Consider the following 24,780-nt stretch of genomic DNA (forward strand, 5'->3'; position numbering starts at 1 on the left):
TGCACTGTCGAAATTTCTACAGAAAATGACAAAAACACCTGTGCAGAACTGTTTATGCTCCCATCACTGTTATGTTTAACTTTGTACACCCACTTGCATCCAATGGCTTTCTTGCCTTCAGGCAATTGCACTAAATCCCAAGTTTCATTTCCATATAGTGCATCCATCTCCTCGTCCATAGCTTTCTCCCAACACACATTTCCAACAGCCTCATCAATGCATGTGGACTCAACAACCTGCACAACCTTTGCCATATATGCATAGTGATGTGCCACATAACCATCATATGTAAATCTCTGCACAGGGTTCTTCACTCTCCCTGATCTTCGCAGCTTTTCATTCATGGCTTCCATAGCCTTCTTTACACCAGGTGTTCTCATAGCTGGGATCCCAAGCTCCTCATCAAGGCTCATATCTGAGCCACTAGACTCTCCATCAACATGAGAATGCCCTGCAGAAATGTCAGGCATACCAAGGGGCTCAACCACTTTCTCTTTTCCTTTACGTGATGTACTAATCACATTTGCAGGGCTGGTATTATGACGCAGCCTGCCACTCCATGGTCTATCAACAGACCCACTAGATGAGGACTCTCCTGGTCCACTCAAAGACTGTGATTGCTGACCTGCATTCTGTGCAACCACACTTCCACTCAAATCAGCCCCAACAGCTTCTTTTTCAGCAGCATACCAGCTGCTCATCTCATCAAAGACAACATCCCTGTTTACCCTCAACTCACGTGTAGCAGGGTTATAACACCTGTATCCCTTTTGCTCAAGGGAATATCCAATAAATACACATTTTTCAGCTTTTGGATCCAGCTTGGTTCTCAGCTCATCTGGCACATGCACATATGCAATGCATCCAAAAACTTTCAGATGAGACAAATCTGGTTTTCTGCCAGTAAACCTCTCCTCTGGAGTTACATCATGTATGGCTGTAGTTGGAGTCCTGTTCATGATGTATACTGCTGTAGAAACAGCCTCAGCCCAATAGCAATGCGGCATATTCTTCTCTTCCATCAATGCCCGTGCAATCTCAGCAATGTGCCTGTTTTTTCGCTCAGCAACTCCATTTTGCTGCGGAGTGTATCTGCATGTGAACTGTCTCCGAATACCATTCTTCTTCAAAAATTCAGAGAACTCATTGGAGAAGTATTCTCCCCCTCCATCTGACCTTAGGCACTTAACATATTTCCCTGTTTGTTTTTCAACCAAAACTCTGAAATTTTGAAAGTGAGTGAACACCTCACTCTTCTCCTTCATGAAATATACCCACACTTTCCTTGTGTGGTCATCAATGAAAGTGACATAGTACCTGCAGCCTCCCATAGACACGGTCTTCGTAGGACCCCATACATCTGAATGCACAACATCTAGTGCATTTCTGCTCACATATCTGTTACGTGGAAACACATGCTTTGTTTGCTTCCCAAATTGGCATGCTTCACATATTTTCTGCATACCTTCCACTTTAAATTTTGGCAGCCCTGTCACAATTCCTTTTGTCTGCATAGACTTCAATCTCTGCACATTCACATGACCAATCCTTTTATGCCATATGTCTGTGTCTGCAACAACTCCTGAACCATTTGCAAACATTGCAGCACTCATTTCAGGCATGTCTACATCCAACGTAAACATTCTGCCCACTCTGTTGCCTTTTGCAACCAACCTGCACTTGTCTTTGAAATCTTCAACATAACACCCATCAGGGTTAAACCGAACCTGCAACCCCTGCTCAATCATCTGGCCAACTAAAACCAGATTCTTTGTTATGTTCGGTACATGAAGTACATCTGCAAGGTACTTCACTTTGCCATCCTGCATAGACAATGGCACATCTCCAACGTGGGCAATTGGATGAGCAGTGTCATCCCCTGTTTCCACAAAACCTGGTCTTTCCGGGTTTTTCATCTCCTTGAACCACTCCCCATGACTCGTCATGTGGTTCGAAGCGCCTGAATCCACATACCATACATTATCTTTTTGTGCTGCATCAACATTTTCAGACATGGCATTCACAACATGCTGCATAACAAACAACCTTTCATTATCCTCATTATTTCTGCTTGAGGATGCATAGTTGTTTTGCTGCACTTTCCCATTTTGCATGTCAGCCTGCTTTTTATAACATTCTGACTGCACATGTCCAGGCTTACCACAATAATAGCATTCACGTGTATCATTATATTGCCTTTGCCAATTTCCACGGCCTCTTTTTTTTTTTCCGAGAAAAGATCCTTTCATTAGTTATGTAAAAAAAAACGCCCGTAGGGCTACAAAAGAGATCTCTCCTGCTCCTAACAGAGAGAAGAGCAGTGAATACATCATGGCAGCCCGGGAGACTCTCCCTAGGTGCTGCAAAATACAAACATCAGTCTAAAGGACTGAACGGCTAAATCATACAATGGGGGGGGGGAAGAGCCAAACAGGTGGCCTGTAGTGCCAACGGGGGGATCCCGTGTGTAGGGTGTAGAACGGGCCGCAGCGCCAAGTGGTATGAAAGGCCTGGCGCCGTAAGATCGCCTCATCCGAGTCTCCCCGGATGCGGTCGTACTGTCCTCGCAGGGTGTGGATCAACTCCTGCCAAATCCCTCGAACAGTCTCTGCTGGTGGCTCCAATCTCCCCTCAAAGGCCGTGAAGCACCGGGCCCTCCAGGTGAACCAGATGGTGAGGCTGCTGAGGAGCTCCCATCGTAAATCCCTCTCCTGTGTCCAGCTGGCGGACGAGTAATCCGGTGCCGGAACCAGGCGAGGCTGGCCCCTAATAAAGCTGATGGCCTGACTGCCCTGCTCCATCTCATAGCCCATAGCAGGCCCTGACGAAGTCGACCAAGCAGCGGCACCCCACGTAAACATACCCTCTGGAGAGAGGGGGGCCAGAATACGCAGCATCCGCAGCCAAATCTGCTGAGCCTGAGGGCAGTCCCAAAGGCAATGTCTCTGTGTCTCCATAGGGTGGCCGCATCGGACGCAGGCCGCCGGAAGACCGCTGTAAACAAGCCAAGTGCCAACTGCTGAGCCCCTGTGGGCGACCAGCCACTGAAAAGCCGAGATCCTGCGGGCCTGTCGACTAGCCCAGAGCCGAGCCCAGAAATCCTCCAGGAACTCCTGTGATAGTCCCTGCAATCGCCAATGCCCCGATGCCGCTGGAGAAACCGTCCTCCTCGCCGTCAAGATATGCCGTCCCAGCCGAACAGTATACTGGAAAAATGTGATCTCTGTGGCCTCAAGGGATGCATAAGGATCATGCCACTCGTACTCTCCGGGGTCCCACTGCAGCCGGGCCAAGGGGCGCGCTGCATATGCCCATATGCGCCAATCCGGGAGCACGTCAGCAGGGTCGGGGTCAATATGCCACTTCCGAGAAGCGGCAGCCACTACCCGAATCCTCTGAAAGGTGCACTCTGCAACCAAAGGCGACTCCACCTCCACTCTCTGGAGTCGGCCCTCATCCTGAATCTCATAATAGAGGCATCTGCCATCCTCAGTGCTAGCTCTGACAGCAATCAGGATCTCCAACTGTGTGAAGGCACCCATCCACCGTGGGGCCACTGGCTCAAGAGGTGTGAACCACTCCTCTGTAAGTGCCTCCCGAATATCATCCCTCATAATCAATCTCCCTCTGAAGTGACTCAGCCTCTCCACCTGGGTCTCCTCTGGTAGACTGCAGAAAGCCTGCCAGTCTCCAAAACTACGAGCTGGGCCTGCTGCTAAAGGTCCCCAGGCTAGACGAGGCCGAGAACCCAGCATATGACCCTGCTCTGTACGAACCGCTGGGCTCCAGATGAGCGGCTGCCTGGCCCGCTCCTCAACACAAGACGGAGGCCGCTGAGAGAGCCCCGGTCTCAGTAGCTCCCAAGCTCGCAGGATACTCAAAGCAAATCTGTCCTCCCATCCTCTACTGAGGCCTGTCCTCCTCATCTCTATGAATATCCAGCGAATCTCTGGTGCCCAAGTACCCCCTGCAGGAGGCGCCCGGGCCTGCAGTCGCTGCAAGAGGAGCTCTTTCCAAGGCTCAGCGCCTGGAAGCAACCCCCGAACAATAAGCTTCCCCAATAAGGCTCTACTCTGATCGACTGGATCTATAATGCCCAAACCGCCCTGAGCCAACGGAAGTGTAATAACTGCCCATGCAACCTTTGCCCGGGCTGGCTGACCGTCCCGCCCAGACCACAGAAAGTTCCTGATCAGCCTCTGTACCTGGCTGATGCAAGAGCTCGAGAAAATCCAGCAAGACGTAATGTACCACATAGTCGCTAACAGCACCTGATTTGCCACCACCACCCTCCCAGCCAAGGATAGTCGAGCTGTACTCCAATACAATAGCTTCTTCCGAATGCTCAGAAGAAGCGGGGCAATCTGCTGCTCAGGTGACAAATCGAGGCCAATCTGGCATCCCAAATACCGCACTGCTGTGCCGGAGGGAATCCATCTAAAACCGGGGTCCGGACTCCATGCCGGAGTGGGAGCACTACTGATCCAAAAGGCCACTGTCTTGCGCCAATTGATCAATGCTCCCGAAGCTGCACTAAAAACCTGGAGCGACTGCTCTGCCCGAATAAGATTGGCCTCTTGGCCATGCAAAAATAAGCCCGTGTCGTCTGCAAACTCTGCATCAAGCAAATCCTCCCCCCGGACTGGGAGCTGAAGTCCTCTCAAACCAACCTCCTCTGCCGTCAAATACATACTCATAGCCTCCACAAAGAAGAGAAAAAGGAAAGGGGCGAGAGGACACCCCTGACGGACTGATCTGGTCAGCTCAAAACTCGGCCCCCGACCTCCTGCAATCAGCACCTGGCTGCGAGCTGTGGAATACAAAGCTGCCACCCCTCTGATCCATCCTGGCTCAAAGCCCAGGCGCAGCATAGTGCCCTCTAAGAATCCCCAATCAACTCTATCGTATGCCTTCTCAAAATCGAGAAGCATCACGACCAAGTCCTCGCCAAGAAACCTAGCTCGGGCCGTCGCCTCCCAAAAAGTAAAGATGTTGTCAAGGATACTGCGCTCCTTGACAAATCCTGTCTGAGTAGCATGAATCAACTCCCCCAGGAAGGGCTGGATCCTCAAACTCAAGGCCTTTGCCAAGACCTTGTATACAGTATTGAGGATCGTAATAGGCCTCCAATGCCGAATGTCATCCGATTCCAGTTCACAAAAATAATTTTCTTCCAGTTCATTTGAATCTTCCTCGACATACGCATGGGTGTCCTAGAAACCGCGAGCTCATGCATCACCTGGTCAGAACCCTCTAGGATCCTACTTAGGCGTCCTATCACTTTACTCAGGGACCACTTCGTCGGTCCTCGTCCATCATATCAGAAACGCACCATTTTAACCATACCGAGGCTGTCAAGACCTCGGTAGGTTTGCTTTGCCACGAGCGACGTCCTTTGATGACTCCACGCCAGCTGTTACAACGAATCTCTCCTTAGTTTTAAATCACAAGCCAAATGCTTCCTCCGGCATTCTGGCATAAAACAGTCCTTTAAAAACAGAGATTCTATGCAAGTGGAATTCGCGGTTTGAGTTTGATTCCACAAAACCCTTTTTTCCACAATCCAGATTTTCTTAATGAGAATCATTGATCTCACATCACGGTAATCTACCCATCATTTGGCTGAATTTCCAACTTGATTCTTGATGATTTATATTAAAGGAAAACTTCTCTAATTCAACGGTAGTCTATTCTTTGTGTCAAGATTTGGAATTGGTCTCACGAGGTTTTTTCTTGATTCAGATTCGAGAGATGGGCAAGTAATTTACTGGTTGCCATTCTCACGATCGTGGTCTAATCAAAATTTATTTGGTTTACTTCTAACTTTGATTCCTAAGGATTTTCTTCAGATAATTTAACAGAACTTCTATAATCGTAAGGAAAATTCTAACTTTATGAGTTTCTTTCCTTCCTAACCACAATAGAATTTAGAAATAGTTCTATATGAGAATATCGGGATTTTATAAAAATACTCTTCTTCCACTAATCCAATCTTTGAGTGTATATCAATTTATTGATTTATCGACATATAAATATCTTAAAATATTCTTTCCACCAATTTAATCATCAACATTAGTATATCCTAATTTCCTATATGGAATTACGGTGAAAACTCCTCTTTTATCATCAAAATTAATTTAGACCTTTTTCTACTTAAATACCATGAAAATTTCTCTAAATATCCATATTTTGGAATATGTAAAAAATTCCTCTTTTAAAATTTAAATGATTGAATCCCAAATGTCATGGGAATTTTCTCTTTTAACATTTAAATTCTTATGCATAAAAAATAAATTTATCAAAAATTTCTATTTTCTCTTAATTAAATAATTATGCATAAATACTAAAAAGCATTCTTTCATGAATATGATAAAAATAATTCTTTTTGCTTAAAATTTCTAAACCTAGAATATGGTAGAAATTCTTCTTTTAGTATTATGCATAAAAATAAGATATGTTTTTAAAAAAAAAACTGCCATAGCTTTGCTACTATTACTGATAATTCTCAATTTGCCATAGCTTCACTACTATTTCTTAAGAGGCAAGCAAAGCAAAAAAGATAGAGACCACCGCGTTGGTGAGGCCAGCAAAGCAAGGGATCTGATAGAGACCATTGAGCTCGTTAGGCGAGCAAAGAAAAGAAGACAACTTACCAAGGTAAAGGATACAATGCCACACCAAATTGTGCATCAATTTCTTCCATTCCAGGGTGAATCAAGATACCGATATAACCAACTACCAATGTTTTAAGACTTCCATGCATTGGTCCCACTAGTGTGGATTCCATTTTTTCAATCCCTTTAGGTTTTCAACAAACCAAAAAAAGGTTATGGAGCGTGCCCTTGAATGGGTATGCAAAATTCTAGCACAACATTCAAGGTCCCTTAAACCATACTAGATGTTCTCAATTGAAAGTGTCCTATGGTTGAGGAGAAGCTCACGTAGTGTACTTTAGAATGATTACTTGGTTGCATGTATGTGCAGAACAAATTTTTGACATTTTTGCATAAAGTGTTATAACATATGCTATTTAAAACGCATGCCTCAGACGCCACATCAAACTTGTAACACTTTAATGATCAGATTATAAATTTTGCTTTTGTGTTTTGTTTGTCTCATATTGAAGATTGGAATGTGCACTATTGCTTGGATACCAAGTTTGTCGAATTCCATTGAGCAATGCATAAGTTATGGGTCGGGAAAGTTACCTATATACAAAAAATGCCCTGAACCTCACCAAAAATGGCTACACCCAAGCATGCATTGACCCTATTGTTGTGTAAAAATCATAAGGCCTTGCATGCGCTAAATCTCCCCTTTGTTTATGTGGATTTGGATGCGGATGTGCACAGGTTTGTCATGGTTGGAAACAATGTTTTCTACATATTTCTTGCTCTTCAATTTTAAAAAAAGGGGCCCCTTTTTTAAAACATTCTATTAAATGCCTTTTGTATAAACAACATGTTTTAATTTTTTTAATGATGTGCAGTTTCTGCTACTGATATGATATGGAATCATGGGGTTTATGCTGTGCATGGTATGGAATTTTCGGGGTTTATGCTGTGCGCTTTATGCTGTGCGCTTTATGCTATGCGATTTATGTTGTGTGGTTTATGCTGTGCGGTTTACGCTGCACATCATATGCATTCATGGTAGACAAGCCATGTTTATGAGCATGGTAGCCAAGCCATGTGTAGGCCAAGCCCACACCATTGGGAAGAAGCAGCCCATGTCACGGACTGCTTCTTCCCAATTGTGTGGCCTTAACCTACACATAGCTTTGGGGAGGGTAATTTGAAGATAGTGATGTAGTATTGATTTCTATATAGTTCATTGTATAACATGTGCAAGCAGCATCAAGTGCAAGATGCATTTTATACAAGTGCTTTCAAGTTCTCATAGTCTTGAGCATCTCCGATGGCAAGGGAGATCTACCGTCTATGTGAATTATGTAGAGCGGGAAACATGGGGATCTATATCTAAGGGTGATTTGAAATACTGAGAGATGATATTCATAGTGCCACACAAGCAAAATTGGTAGAGGCTAATGTTTGACTTCCTGGTACAGTAGAACATTTGAGTAGCAAAGAGATCCACATGGTAGCCCATCCTTTTCTATGTCCATGGTAGCCTAGCCATATGTAGGCCAAGTTCAAAACCAATGGGAAAAAACCCACATTGGCGTGGGCTGCTTCCCAATGGTGTGGCCTTGGACTACACGTGGCTTGGCTACCATGGATATAGACATGCACATAGACTTGCACCAATACATTGTTTGAGGTAGAAGATACATGCACATAGACATACATGGAAAATTCCTAAGCAAGAATAAGCAACTCTTTTAGGTAGTTCCTCGATGATAAGGGTTTTTATGTGGAGGGTTTCTATGTGTAAGAATTGTACATAGAGTTAATGTCTATATCCAATGATAGGCTAGACATATGAAGGCCAAGGCCATAACCATTTGAAAAGAATAGTGCCATATGTATCCACAGTGTTGAAGGACTAATTAGACTGATTAATTGCATGGTTGTTGGGTGTACTCAATATCTATTTGGGGAGTATATTTTTACTCAATTCAAAAAGAGCCTGCCAGTTTTTTGCATGTATTTTTATCACTATGCAAGTCGTGGTACTCTAGGGTGGATGATTGGTTTGATGGAAAAGCCCAAAACAAAGGCTATACTCACTATCTATTTGGGGAGTATATTTTTATTCAATTCAAAAAAAGCCTGCCTATTTTTTGCATGTATTTTTATCGCTATGCAGGTGATGGTACTCTATGGTGTATGATTGGTTTGATGGGAAAGTCCAAAACAAAGGCTAGACAATAGGCCATGTGTAGGCCAAGGGGAAATCGAAACCAAAGCCATATGAAGGCCATGGCCAAAACCACTAGGAAGCACCTTGCATCTACACAGGCTACTTCCCAATGGTTCTGGCCCTAGCCTTCATATGGCATGGCTACCCTTCATATAGACTTCACATCTAGTGGCCCTTGGCTACCCTTCATATTGACTTCACATTTTGTGGCCCTTGGCTACCCTTCATATTGACTTCACATTTTGTGGGCCTTGGCTACCCTTCTCACTATGCCTCCTACCCTTACAGGATGCATGACACCAAACATTTCGGGGGTGCCAATACAAATGGGTTGTGAGAGATGTGGCTTTGTGTATTATATATAAGAGTCACTCTTCTCGTTCTCTCTACTTCTCAATGTCTTCATTGTGCATGAGATTAGCATTAATATTTGTAGCATTTTGTTAAAAATCATGTACTGTCCATGCCATCTGTAGCCATATGTATGCCAAGGGTGAATCCAAGGGTAGCCCAGTCATCTGTGCGCCATGGCCAAAACCATTGAGAAGCAACCCGTGTCGATGCGGGTTGCTTCCCAATGGATTTGGCCATGGCACACACATAGCCTGGCTACCCTTCATATAGACTTCACATCTCATGGAACTTGGCTACCCTTCACACTGTGCCTCCTACCCTTATTGGAGGCATGACACCAAACATTTTGGGGGTGCCAATACAAATGGGCTCTAAGAGATGTGGGTTTGTGCATTATATATAAGAGTCAAGTGCTCTTCTCCTCCTCTCTACTTCTCAATGTCTTCATTGTGCATGAGAATAGCATTAAGCTTTGTAGCATTTTTTTAATCATCATCTATTAGCCATGCCATGTGTAGGGCATATGTAGGCCAAGGGTGAATCCAAGGGTAGCCAGGCCATCCGTCTGCCATGGCCAAAACCATTGACAACAAGTAGTCCGCGTCTATGCCGGCTACTTCCCAATGCTTTTGGCCATGGCACACGGATGGCTGGGTTTTAGAAAATCAATGAGCGTTCCACCATTTGTACCATACATTACGCAAGGCTAGGATTAAGTCTCAGTGGTAGTTCTACGGGGTGGTTCCGATTTGTGTGGTAGACAAACTTCATTATTTTAATGGTGTGACATTGTAGTATGATCAGCATCTTTGTGCAAGAGAAGGGGCTGCATGGCATCATAAGGACTAATGTTCAGGTTGGTAATCATGGTTACCTTGAGCTTGGCTTGTTCCCTAATGTATGGTAACTTAAAGTGTTATGTCATGAGCTTTTTTATTGTATGGAATCTCTTAGGAGTTATTATGTTGTAGTTGTTGTAATGTGGAAGGACTAATTCATATTCTTCAAGCATGATTTAGTTGTGTGTTTGTTTGTGTTCACAAGATGGAGAGAAAAAATTCCACGAAACAAAGACATACGGTGAAAAGAAAGAGCAATCGAGTGTTGCGAAAGGAAAACAGTGGAGAAAGTTAGTCCTCCATCAATTGATGAGTTGAAAGAGGCTTCTAGAGATGGCAGTGGGATGGATGAAGTGGGGGGGAAGAGAATTTGGATGAGACTCAAATTGCAATGGAGGCTTCCCTTCAAATCGTGCCATATGTACCCACCTCTGAGAATGAGCCAGTGGTTGGCTTCACAGCTACACAAAGCCTAGAGAGAAGAAGAGGAATCAGTTAGACATTTCATTAGATGTCTCAAGCATTCAAACTCTCATTGCCTTCCACATGAATGTTATTCAAATAATCACCCTACTGTGGATAGGTTCATCCGTCGCCTTACGCATGAAGCGACCTCCTATAATGGCTTAGTCATTAGAAGGATCACTATGTGGGATAAAGTAACACAACAAATGCCATCCAAGTAGAAGATAATCTGATGGTCAACAAGGGAGCCAAAGCATTAGATTCTAAATGTGATACCACTTCTACTATTAAACCCATTGCTAAGGGTAACACTTTAGTGGTGGGTAACACTTTAACGGAGATGAATTTCACAAATTTTTTGAAAGTAATCCAACATGGAATGAAGGCTAAGAAAAGGTACATATTTATTCAAGGAGAGAGTGGTCATGAGACTTCTGGAGTGCCGCACACGTGCAAGTGCTCGTCACTAATTATTTCAAACCTCAACACAATTGGATTTACCTTTTCCATCACAGCCCCACAAGCCATAATGCCTACTACAACACCTCAACCCAATGCTGAGTAAACGGCATAGCAACCTATTGGCATGCTGGATTTACAATGGAAAGATGTGTCGTTACTTAATGTGTCCTCTATAGAGGCTATATGCATAAAGAGCTATGCATGCATAGAGTATACTACATGCTCTATGGTGGCTCTATGCAGCCTTAGAGCTTGCACAACTCAATGCATGCCTAGAGCACACATACTCTATGCATGCATAAACCATGCTCTCTTTATGCATGCATAAAGCATAGAGATCACATAGTCTATATTCTATACATGTATAAAAACTATAGAGCATGCACACATAAAAAGTATAGATGCTCTATGCTTAATCTATACTCTATGCATGTATAAGGTATGCATGCTACGTATGCATAGAACATGCATACTCTTTACGTATGCATAGATTATGCATACTCTTTATACGCATAGATCATAAAGTATAGAGCATAGATTATGAATGTGTGTATAGGCATAAGAATGTATTTATACACTATGCACGCTATGTATACATAGACTATAGAGTATACATACTGGAGGTGAGCTATTGTTGGTCTTTCACCTTATTTGAGACATTAGCTGTTCTCAACCACTGGAGGTAAGCTCGTACACACAAGCTCTTTTTATATTTATGATTTTCTATGCAAAAGTATGCTTTGTTTTGAGCTGAATCCACGTTTTGTTTTAAAGTAGCCATGTCTAGTAATCTACGAGACTGCACATAGGATGAGATCCAAAATTCCTTCCAAGTGTTCCCCCTTGAGCCAACATGAGATAGCTCGGTTGGAGCTCACCTCACCCATTCTCGACTCATTGAGTCCCACCACCCCGAGTGTTCAAACTGTTGCTAGTGATGCAAAGAGTTCATGACACAGGTCTCATTGTAGCCATAGTGGTAGTAGCCATTACGTAGTAGGGCTAGTGGTAATGGAAGTGGTAGTGCTAGTGGTGGTGGTGCTTTTAGCACTAGTATATGTGGAGGTGGTAGTGATGCTACTACTACACCACATCATCCTCCTACTACACCACATCATCCTCCACATTTTGTTATGTGGAGGTGGTAGTGATGCTACTACTACACCACATCATCCTCCTACACATTTTGTTAAGACTACTCCATATACTTATCAGGGTGTCACTTCTACAATAACTTTGGGTTTCATTCCTAGAGCCACTCGTGGCATCCCTCTAGACTTCACTTGGGTAGACACTCCTTTTTCTCGCACTCCCTTTACTCCCTGCTCTATAGCATCAGGGTCCCTATACTCCTATAGATGCTATGATGATAGGTCCATCATTGAGGATAAGCCAGGTGGTAGGGTATTGACACTCACCTCTGTAGTGTGCAGTTTAGCCATGACATCCTCGTGAAGTGGCATGACCAACCAGAAGAATAAAAGAATTGCATTCTTGAGTAGCTTCATAGAGGGTTCCTAGTCTCAAATCTCTTCCAGCAATTCAACAAATAATTACATGCTCAAGAGAATGAGAGATCTAATGAGCCATTGAAGGTTTGAGGTGTGAGATGTAAATTTAAATAAAAGAAAGAGTAAGCCCATGTATCTCAACATCAAAGACCGAAGGAAAGCTAAGGTGGAGGTTTGTAACACCCCCAATAAGTACAAGCAATTACAATGAGATGCTCATAAAGTACGCCTCAAAGGTTCAGGTACTTCTCACCTTTGTGTTGGTGGCATCGATCACTTTTGTACATACTTTGTAAGTCTTCATCTCTTTCTTTTTGCAAGATACTCCCTACATTGAGGAATAGAACCATAAGTTTTATCATGACAATGTAACATAAAAAAGATAAAGTACAGAAAGATAAATGATACACATAATTTATGTGTGAAATTTAGAAAACTAAAAAGTTTAATGTTTGACGATATTATATACTTACATAGTTGACAATATGGGCCCAATTGAGCTCTTGCCTTTCTCGCTCCATCTTGTCAAACAAGGATGTAGTTCCGTGACACCACGTGAAATCATACTCTTCTTTAGTATAACCATGCCCATTGAAGGAAGAGTATTTAGCATATTGAGCAAGTCGAAGCCACGAGAAGTGGAAAGATGCATTGATGTGATCACGACTAGTAGCTCTTACATGGGCCTCTTAGTTTCTTTTTTTTTGTAAGACAACTTTCAAATGTTCTTTGTAAGAGCTATGTTCGTAATTTTTTTAAGAGCGCTAGATCCACTATTTTTTTTTGTTTGCAAGACAACTTGCAAAATTTCCAAAGTATCAAGATTTTCTAATACCGTATTTGGAGTTTTATACTTCTTGTGAGGTTTCTTAATGTCAATGATGAGTTATCGCATCTTGAATATGAATATCTGTGCACTTTTTAGTTTTCCGAATTCCACACATAAATATGCATAAATTTGATTATCTTTTCTACATCTTTGTTTTTAATGTGTTTATATTTAAAATTACTAGCTAGGTAGTATGGGCACAACGAGACAGGTTGGGACAAACTACTTGAATCTGTCTCATTTCACCCAAAAAAAAAGATTTATACCAGTGTCGGTATTTATGTCGAAATAAACATTGATATTTGCATCGATATTTACGTCAGTAAAAACATCGATGCCCGATGCATATACCAATCACAGTAGGTAGCATCAGTATACTAGTTTATAAAGACAACAGTTGAGCGATAAATATTATTGATGATTCAATACCGACAGTGATAATGATCAGTGTGGGTAGTTTTAGGCAAAAAAACCAAATCTAAATCTTCGGTATATACGACGGTATTACGGTATTAGGGTGATCTCTTGTAGTGGTTGGATGTTGTTTAGACTCTCACCTTAGAATAGGGCTTAAATAAGCACAGAGAAGCCCAAGGATGGTTGTGTGCCCGCTTAGTTTAGGGCCATAAGATGATGTGGAGTGGGATATTGGAGGTGCAAGGGCTTGCTAATATCTTAACCTTGTGTCGAGTGTAATTTTTGCATTGTGGCAGCAGGCAAAGCAAAGCTGTGGTGTTCGCCTAGCGTCCCCTCGAATCTAAATGTGTTCTTATTATTTTGTGTATATTTTACACAAAATTAAATGTGATCTTAGTATTGTTTATATTTAACCCTCGAATCTAAATGTGATCTATTTATTGTTTATATTTCACACAAAATGAAATTATGCTCACACTTGCGGCCTTCGTCAAACTAGAGCGCATCGTTCTCACAAAATGAAAGAAATTAATATAATATGGCTCACACCTCTCTATATAAGAGTTTTGTGGGGAGCAGGCGCAAGACAACATTGCGTTTCTTATGAGCGGCGAAGCGTTTAATTCCTTGTCTGTGTACATGGCGTTGCTTTTTTCATCAATTACTTGTAGTTTTTTTTTTGGGGGGTTACCTTTTTATACTGAGGTTTTTGTACCAGCTTAGCTTCCTGGTATCACAAGACTAACGTCCTTAGGCAGCTTGCTTTCTCGCAGGATAGCTAATTAGAAGAAGCTATGGAGGCTTGGGTGTACAATCCCGCAGATGATGACCGCAGGCTTCCTCACAAATACGTTCCTAATCGCCCAGTATCAAAGGAACACTTGAAAGGTGACATGTTTCGTCAAGTTTAACTCTTTTCGTTATCAACTCAACGCACAGTAAGCTTAACAGTCAGCTTGTTTGCTGCGTTAAAGATTGCGTCATGATGCTCAAGGCCTAAGGGAGGTTTTACTCTTTGTTAATTTAATTTTCGTGTAGAACTCGGCGTCTTACATTGGAAAATAGATGTTGACTGCAACTGGGAGAGAGACCCTACGCTCGAGAGAGTAAAAGGCGACCATGGCTACGTTTATTGGGTAATCAGCTTGTTATTGCAGCTAGCAATAATTAATCGTTTGGTATTTGATTCCTATGATATGGCATTATAAAAACGCAGTACTAGTGCAGCTTACTAATGCAAATGAAGGTGACGACTACTACTACTACTACTGCATGCATGCATATGTGATATGATTTTGGTTTGTAATTACTACCATGATGCAGGAGACGATAACTGTAGCACCTGGCGTTATGGACAACTTTGAGCAGAAGACTGAACACTTCTTTCAGGAACATCTGCATCCCTATGAAGAAAGCCGACTTATCCTTGAAGGCCGTGGTAAATTAAATCAGTCACTTTATTTGGTCATGAAAATCTTCGATGATATTGCATAATTATTAATTACCCCTTCCTACATGTACGACGCGCCGACCAACGTCAACCCTATTGGCTCCCAAGCAACCCAAATTCCGGTCAAGTAGCTGTCAACGACGTTCATCTTCTTGCATATATACGTCGCCCTCCTCCACTGTGCTGTGCTGCAGTGGGCAACTCACGGAACTTTATCTACCACCAGCGCCTACCTATGTCATGATCATGGTGGTGTGGTCACACATCCCATCAACGTATGATTTGTGGTGACTCTGCACTCACACCTCAGGCAGCGAAAATGTATTTCAACATTGCATGACTTGCTGATAGCTTGCTCCTCCTCCTCCTCCAAAGTCTTGGAAAGGGAACGATATGCTACAAGGGTAGAGCTACGAAGGTAGGGTCTCCGTCTTGCTCTCTCATGCGGAACGCAACAACGAGCAGCATTAGCATGAGAAGACGAAGTGTGCGTGTGCGAGGATTTGGGCGAAACAAATTTGGGCATGATGATGTTCCGGAAAGAAGACTTGAAAGCAAGAAAACGCGAGGAGGAGGGTAGAGAAGCCATCGGCACCATCGTCGAGCAGATATTCAAATTAGGCTTCAATATGCAAACAAAAACCTAGGCTTGTTTTTGTGTAATGTTATATATATATATATAACCTGGTATGTGTAGCATTGCACTTATAACTAGGAAGTGCAGCTAAGCTAATGCTAATCATATCTAGCCTTTCTACGTAGGTTATTGGGACATAAGAGATTACGATAACCGCTGGATAAGGTTTACTGTCAAAAAGGGAGATATGATTACCTTGCCGCCAGGAATGTACCATCGATTCACGCTCGACACCGAAGACTACATTAAGGTACATATGATTATCTTTTTGACTCGCGGCGCGTAAATACTAGGATCAACCAATCCTTGATCTTTGCACACACTCCTTGATCATATTCCCTCACTATTATTTCGGTTTCATTAATCTTAATCTACCAATTACCTTACCAACGCAGGCAGTTCTTCTATACACAGAGGTTCCCACGAGGATCGATCTTCTTAAACCTGATGGAGATGAGATAGAGTCGAGGTAAATTTATCATCCTCTCTTTCTCTCTTTGTAGGAGGAGTGATGGGCTATCATTTTTATGTACTATGAAGCGAATGTCTTGGTAACACTCTAATCGGTTCAGGAGCTTGTTATAATCTGTCTGTATTCTTCTTGTTACTATCACTCACCTCCTTGAACTTTTCACACAGACTTTAGATGAAGTGAAACTTATCTCCAATAACTAGTATTCATTCCTTCCTCTATTTGGAAAAAAAAACATTTTTAGATTAAGTGAGACTTATCTCCAGCTAGTATTCCTCTCTTTTTTTTTTCAATAACATGTCTTTACAAAGACAAGACAATCCACACCCATGAGTAGGTAGTCTTGCATTATCATGATATATCTACTTTAAATATTTGCATAATTTGGTTTTCCTTCACAAAGAATTTATCTTTCGTATACGCATGTATATAGTGAATTGTTGGTTTTGCATCATCATAATCTGTTGTTGACGGTGTTGCAATGTCTCTAACTATTAACAGGCTTTTGGTTGAATTTACAGGAAAGAGTATGTGGCCAATGTGTTGAGCAATCCTAGTGCAATGTTTAGGTCGATAAACTCGACACTAGCAATGTGATAAGAGATCATTAAGCACGCTACAAGCATGAATTCATAGACAATACATTTTGTATCAGAAGCTAGCTTCGGATTTCTTTGATGGAGTTAATTAAGAGAGGAGGAGGAACAATATAGTTGGCTTCTGCTCTTGTAGTATGAAGATAGAGAATCTTGCCCATTTTTTGGATGGCCTCTTTTTTGATTCATGAATGTGGTTTAGAATTCGGTTTGTTTGGAAAAGAAAGATGCTTTTATAGAGTTGAAAAATGGTTCACGGTAGATGCTCTTCAATCATCCTTCTTGTGGTTTTTATGTTTTAAAAAATCATTGTTCTATCTACACTCTTCTTCTTTTTGTTGTACGTATTTCTTTTTTTGTTGTGAATAAAAGTTTTCCTAATGGTCATCTCATCTCCTAATCCTGCCATTCTCAATAGAAAATGGAAATCCAGAGTTGATTATAAGATAACTTACAATTTCTTTTAAAGAATAGACATTCTAACAATGGTGTTCTACATCCCATAATGAATAGGCAATCTTTGATGAGTTTTCTTTGTGTGTATGCATGTGTGTGTTCATTTGGCTTAGCTAGGATATTTAAAAAAATCTTATCATATTTTGAGTTTGAAGGTATTCTTGGTTAGAAATTATAATAATTACATACAAATAAACACAAGTAGGCCAAGAAATTTGTACATTTATTATTACCTGATGTTTTGAGACAACTTAAGTTATATATGCCATTCGAAAAAGTTTGTTTTGTGCATAACAAAGGTCATTTATTTATTTTTACGAATTTAGAGGTTGCCAAATGATAAAAGATAAAGAAAGATGAGCTAATTCAAGAAGTGTTTCGCTATTATTTATTTGCACCAATTTAGGAGTTGGAATGTGATACAAGATATAAAAAGTTGAGCTAATTTAGGAAGTGTTTTGCTATTAAGTTGAGGAAAGGTGATTATCAAACCTAAGATTTCTATAAAATGTTAACACTAGTTTGTAAGGAAAAAAATTCATTTGTTGTTTGTGGATTCAATAGTGAGTTTTTTTCTCTCAAATAAATTCCTTCTAGGAGATCTTACTCTTTTTTAGATCAAATAAGCTCCTTTTTTGAGATTCTATGAACTCAATATGATAGTCGAAAAAAATCTCAAACTTCAAAAAGTTTAAGAAGCATACATATCATTGAGGCTCTCTCGGATCCCATGTGGCCATTAAAAACAAGCCCTACACATGAGTAAAAAAACTGTTAACACAAACTAGCATGCTCGCTCTGCTGGTAGTGGTGTTAATGGAAAACCCAAATACACAACACTCCTAACAAGAAGCTAGCCATATGAAGAGTACTCTCCTTTTGTGTGTCGTGGGGGGGAACTTCGTAGCTTATCCACCATCTCATGGAAGAGGTAACCACACGAATGCACGCTAGCAATTGAGAAGACCAACCTCTCACTGTCACATCGTAAAAGTTGTCTTTGTAGCGCTTAGCACTCCCCATTGTTGCAAGACCTTGCTCCATTGTGCAAGACCATAGTTCACTCTCACTCTCTCACTAGCAAAACATGGCAAGACCGAGAGCAAGAGGAAAAAACTCTCACACAAGCACTACCAAGAGGACAAGACGATAGGGTAGAAAGCTAGAGAACAAGGAGCAAGAGCACACTTTCAATCAACACTCAAGGAGGGAATGTCCCTTTTCTCGTTAGTTAAAGCCACTTATATACATGTCACTTACTCACCACGGGTATTCACACTCACTTGATAAAAGATAAAGAAAGATGAGCTAATTCAAGAAGTGTTTTGCTATTATTTATCTGCACCAATTTAGGAGCTGCAAGATGTAAAAAGTTGAGCTAATTCAGGAAGTGTTTTGCTATTAAGTTGAGGAAAGGTGATTATCAAACATAAGCTTCTATAAAATGTTTAACACTAGTTTGTAAGAAAAAAAATCATTTGTTGTTTTTGGATTCAATAGTGAATTCATTTCTCTCAAATAAATTCCTTCTAGGAGATTCTACTCTTTTTTCGATCAAATAGGTTCCTTCTTCGAGATTCTATCAACTCAATATGGTAGTCGAAAAAAATGTCAAACTTCAAAAAGTTTAAGAAGCATACATATCATTCAGGCTCTCACGGGTCTTTCACAACATGGCCAATAAAAACAAGCCCTACACATGAGTCAAAACAAGTGATAACGTAAACTACCATGCAGTCACATGAAGAGTACTCACGTTTTGTGTGTCATGGGGAACTTCATAGCTTATCCACCATCTCAGGGAAGAGGAAACCAAACGAATTCACGCTAGCACTTGAGAAGACCCACCTCCCGCTTTCACACTGCAAAAGTTGTCTATGTAGAGTTTAGCACTCCTCGTTGTTACCCAAGGCCATGCTCCACTATGTAAGACAATAGTTCACTCTCACTCTCTCACTAGCAAGACTTGGCAAGATCAAGAGGGCAAGAGGAAAAGACTCTCACACACACTCACTCTCACAGAAGCACTACCAAGAGGACAAGAGGATATGGTAAAGAGCTAGAGGAGAAGGAGCAAGAGCACACTTTCAATCAGTAGACAAGGGAATGTCCCGTTCTCATTAGTAAAAGTCACTTATATACATGCCACTTAATGGCCACGGGCATTTACATTGACTTTAGTTGGGTGCCAAACACTAAAAAAGTGAACTAATGGGAATTAACTAGAGATCTCCCATGAAGTGCATAGGAAGATTTCCTTTGTACAACCCATGCCATTCCCATTGAATATAACATAAAGTGCAAATGCAAGATTAGTGTATGCTACACACATCTAAAATCAAGCTTTGGGTAGACATTGCATGGTTTAGGCGACCAATTGATAGTTCTTGATGTTCGTGGTGGCCATCCCTTTTTAACTGCAAACATCCAAGCCCTTTTCTTAGCTCTTCCATAAGCTAGATATGTCTTCTAATCTCGTTGTTTGTTGATGATGACTTCTCCATTATTCATTGTGTACAAGGCCTTGACAAGATGCTTTTGGTGGTTCCCATTAACCTTAGGTTAAAAGAAACATGTAGGCCAAGTTCATAATGGGAAGAAGCCCACGTTGACGTGTGCTGCTTCCCAATGGTGTGGCCTTGGACTACACTTGGCTTTGCTACCATGGATATAGACATGCACATAGACTTGCACCAATACATTGTTTGAGGTAGAAGATACATGCACATAGGTATACATGGAAAATTCCTAAGCAAGAATATTGTTTAAGCAACTCTTTTAAGGTAGTTCCTTGATGATGAGGGTTTTTATGTGGAGGGTTCTATGTGCAAGAATTGTACATAGAGTTAATGTCTATATCCAATAATAGGCTAACCATATCAAGGCCAAGGCCATAACCATTTGAAAAGAATAGTGCCATATGTATCCACAATGTTGAAGGACTAATTAGACTGATTAACTACATGGTTGTTGGGTGTACTCAGTATCTTTTTGGGGAGTATATTTTTACTCAATTCAAAAAGAGCCTGCCAGTCTTTTGCATGTATTTTTATCACTATCCAGTCGTGGTACTCTGGGTTGGATGATTGGTTTGATGGGAAAGCCCAAAACAAAGGCTATACTCACTATCTATTTGGGGAGTATATTTTTATTCAATTCAAAAAAAGCGTGCCAATTTTTTGCATGTATTTTTATCACTATGCAGGTCATGGTACTCTAGGGTGTATGATTAGTTTTATGGGAAAGTCCAAAACAAAGGCTAGACAAGCCATGTGTAGGCCATGTGTAGGCCAAGGGGAAATCGAAACCTAAGCCATATGAAGGCCATCGCCAAAACCACTATGAAGCACCATGCGTCGATGCAGGCTATTTCCCAATGGTTTTGGCTGCCCTAGCCTTCATATGGCTTGGCTACCCTTCATATAGACTTCACATCTAGTGGCCCTTGGCTACCCTTCATATTGACTTCACATCTTGTGGCCCTTGGCTACCCTTCTCACTATGCCTCCTACCCGTATTGGAGGCATGACACCAAACATTTTGGGGGTGCCAATACAAATGGGTTGTGAGAGATATGGCTTAGTGCAATATATATAAGAGTCACTCTTCTCCAATTTAGGTAAGATGAGCTAATTCAAGAAGTGTTTTGCTATTATTTATTTGCACCAATTTAGGAGTTGCAAGATGATACAAGATGTAAAAAGTTAAGCTAATTCAGGAAGTGTTTGGCTATTAAGTTGAGGAAAGGTGATTATCAAACATAAGCTTTCTGTAAAATGTTTAACACTAGTTTGTAAGAAAAAAACATTTTTTGTTTTTGGATTCAATAGTGAATTTGTTTCTCTCAAATAAATTCCTTCTATGAGATTCTACTCTTTTTTGGACCAAAGAAGTTCCTTCTTCGAGATTGTATCAACTCAATATGGTAGTTGAAAAAAATGTCAAACTTCAAAAAGTTTAAGAAGCATACATATCATTAAGGCTCTCACGAGTCTTTCACAACGTGGCCAATAAAAACAAGATCTACACATGAGTCAAAACAAGTGTTAACGTAAACCACCATGCTTCTTGCTCTAGCGGTGCCAAAGAAAAACCCAAATACACAACACTCAGTAATAAGAAGCTAGCCATGTGAAGATTACTCACGTTTTGTGTGTCATGGGGAACTTTGTAGCTTATCTGCCATCTCATGGAAGAGGAAACCAAACGAATGCACGCTAGAACTTGAGAAGACCCACCTCCCACTTTCACACCACAAAAGTTATCTATGTAGAGTTTAGCACTTCTCGTTGTTACGCAAGACCATGCTCCACTATGCAAGACAATAGTTCACTCTCTCTCTCACTAGCAAGGCTTGGCAAGATCAAGAGGGCAAGAGGAAAAGACTCTCACACACACTCACTCTCACACAAGCACTAGCAAGAGGGCAAGAGGATATGGTAGAGGTAGAGGAGAAGCAGCAAGAGCACACTTTCAAATAGTAGATAAGGGAATGTCCCTTTCTCATTAGTTAAAGTCACTTATATACATGCCACATAATGGCCACGGGCATTTACATTGACTAGAGGTCTCCCATGAAGTGCATAGGATGATTGCCTTTGTACAACCCATGCCATCCCCATTGAGTATAACAAAAAGTGCAAATGCAAGATTAGCACATGCTACACACATCTAAAATCATGCTTTGGGTAGACATTGCATGATGTAGGCGACCAATTGATAGTTCTTGATGTCCGTGGGCCATCTCTTTTTAACTGCAAACATCCAAGCACTTTTCTTAGCTCTTCCACAAGCTAGATACTAAGATATGTCTTCTAATCTTGTTTGTTGATTATGACTTCTCCATTATTCATTGTGTACAAGGTCTTGACAAGATGTTTTTGGTGGTTGCCGTTAACCTTAGGTTAAAAGAAACATGTAGACATGGCATGAAACCTATGAGATGGAACATGAGCTTACTTGCATAAGCCTAAGGATACCTAATATTATACTGGGGTGCCAAACACTAAAAAAGTGAACTAATGAGATATAATTAGAGATCTCCCATGAAGTGCATAGGATGATTGCCTTTGCACAACCCATGCCATCCCCATTGAGTATAACATAAAGTGCAAATGCAAGATTAGCACATGCTACACACATCTATAATCATGCTTTCGGTAGACATTGCATGGTGTAGGTGACCAATTGATAGTTCTTGATGTCCGTGGCCATTCCTTTTTGATTGCAAACATCCAAGCCCTTTTCTTAGCTCTTCCACAAGCTAGATATGCCTTCTAATCTCGTTGTTGATTATGACTTCTCCATTATTCATTGTGTACAAGGTCTTGACAAGATGTTTTTGGTGGTTCTCATTAACCTTAGGTTAAAAGAAACATGTAGACATGGCATGAAACCTATGAGATGGAACATGAGCTTACTTGCATAAGCCTAAGGATACCTAATCTTATACTATGTGATCACTATTATCGACATGCCTTTTTGACGTCTTTTTTAACAAAAAATGAACATGTAAAAGAACCCCAAAAGTGTCAAAATTCACGTTAAAAACCATCAAGGTAGACACACCACTTACACACCCAATATGAAATTACCTTTTTAATAGATTCGGTTGTCTTTAAAAAAAATCTTTCAATGAAACTATAGTATTACTGATCATAATCCTCCAAAATATCTAGTCCATTGTTTTACAAAAATTATCATCAGGACTCTCCGTAGACCCAACTAGTCAACCAACGAGATCCAATATCAAAATCCAATTCACAAAAATAATTTCCTTCCAGTTCATTTGAATCTTCCTCGACATACGCATGGGTGTCCTAGCAACCGCGAGCTCGTGCATCACCTGGTCAGAAACCTCTAGGATCCTACTTAGGCGTCCTATCATTTTACTCAGGGACCACTTCGTCGGTCCTCGCCCATCATATCAGAAGCGCACCATTTTAACCATACCGAGGCTGTCAAGACCTCAGTAGGTTTACTTTGCCACGAGCGACGTCCTTTGATGACTCCACGCTAGCTGTTACAACGAATCTCTCCTTAGTTTTAAATCACAAGCCAAATGCTTCCTCCGGCATTCTGGCGTAAAACAGTCCTTTAAAAACAGAGATTCTATGCAAGTGGAATTCGCGGTTTGAGTTTGATTCCACAAAACCCTTTTTTCCACAATCCAGATTTTCTTAATGAGAATCATTGATGATCTCACATCACGCTAATCTACCCATCATTTGGCTGAATTTCCAACTTGATTCTTGATGATTTATATTAAAGGAAAACTTCTCTAATTCAACGGTAGTCTATTCTTTGTGTCAAGATTTGGAATTGGTCTCACGAGGTTTTTTCTTGATTCAGATTCGAGAGATGGGCAAGTAATTTACTGGTTGCCATTCTCACGATCGTGGTCTAATCAAAATTTATTTGGTTTACTTCTAACTTTGATTCCTAAGGATTTTCTTTAGATAATTTAACGGAACTTCTATAATCGTAAGGAAAATTCTAACTTTATGAGTTTCTTTCCTTCTTAACCACAATAGAATTTAGAAATAGTTCTATATGAGAATATCGGGATTTTATAAAAATACTCTTCTTCCACTAATCCAATCTTTGAGTATATATCAATTTATTGATTTATCGATATATAAATATCTTAAAATATTCTTTCCACCAATTTAATCATCAACATTAGTATATCCTAATTTCCTATGTGGAATTACGGTGAAAACTCCTCTTTTATCATCAAAATTAATTTAGACCTTTTTCTACTTAAATACCATGAAAATTTCTCTAAATATCCATATTTTGGAATATGTAAAAAATTCCTCTTTTAAAATTTAAATGATTGAATCCCAAATGTCATGGGAATTGCTCTTTTAACATTTAAATTCTTATGCATAAAAATAAATTTATCAAAAATTTCTATTTTCTCTTAATTAAATAATTATGCATAAATACTAAAAAGCATTCTTTCATGAATATGATAAAAATCATTCTTTTTGCTTAAAATTTCTAAACCTAGAATATGGTAGAAATTCTTCTTTTAGTATTATGCATAAAAATAAGATATGTTTTTTTTAAAAAAAATTGCCATAGCTTTGCTACTATTACTGATAATTCTCAATTTGCCATAGCTTCGCTACTATTACTTAAGAGGCAAGCAAAGCAAAGAAGATAGAGACCACCGCGTTGGTGAGGCCAGCAAAGCACGGGATCTGATAGAGACCATTGAGCTCGTTAGGTGAGCAAAGAAAAGAAAACAACTTACCAGGGTAAAGAATACAATGCCACACCAAATTGTCCATCTTGTAGGGTGGGGGGCGAGCTGCATCTTGCCATTTCCATGGAGACGATCACAGAAAGACCAGCTAGCTGGGGAGGCGAGTAAAGAAAAGAAGACATCTTACAAAGCAAAGAAAAGAAGACAAAGAAAACGAACACAATACTTTGCAACATAGTAGGTGGCAGGTTATGTA

General features: G+C 40.8%; 1 protein-coding gene across 1 annotated transcript; it reads left to right on the plus strand.

The window, feature by feature from the left end:
* Positions 1-14,494: 14,494 nt before the first annotated feature.
* LOC147630934 (uncharacterized) lies at positions 14,495-16,856 on the plus strand. The gene is made up of 6 exons (XM_086808995.1): positions 14,495-14,588; positions 14,739-14,836; positions 15,024-15,138; positions 15,913-16,037; positions 16,183-16,256; positions 16,781-16,856. The coding sequence occupies exons 1-6, from the start codon at positions 14,495-14,497 to the stop codon at positions 16,854-16,856; spliced, it is 582 nt and encodes a 193-aa protein (XP_086665121.1).
* Positions 16,857-24,780: the final 7,924 nt, after the last annotated feature.

Source organism: Cibotium barometz, chromosome 15, assembly GCF_041138505.1.
Source record: "Cibotium barometz isolate CiBa-2024 chromosome 15, ASM4113850v1, whole genome shotgun sequence".
NCBI classification, from domain to species: domain Eukaryota; kingdom Viridiplantae; phylum Streptophyta; class Polypodiopsida; order Cyatheales; family Cibotiaceae; genus Cibotium; species Cibotium barometz.

What these genes read in the sequence shown, in the direction of transcription:
- LOC147630934 (XM_086808995.1), top strand. Translation starts at nt 14,495, where the DNA reads ATGGAGGCTTGGGTGTACAATCCCGCAGATGATGACCGCAGGCTTCCT. An exon ending in ACCATGGCTACGTTTATTGG is followed by an intron (nt 14,837 to 15,023) that starts GTAATCAGCTTG and finishes ACCATGATGCAG; the next exon opens with GAGACGATAACTGTAGCACC. An exon ending in ACTTATCCTTGAAGGCCGTG is followed by an intron (nt 15,139 to 15,912) that starts GTAAATTAAATC and finishes CTTTCTACGTAG; the next exon opens with GTTATTGGGACATAAGAGAT.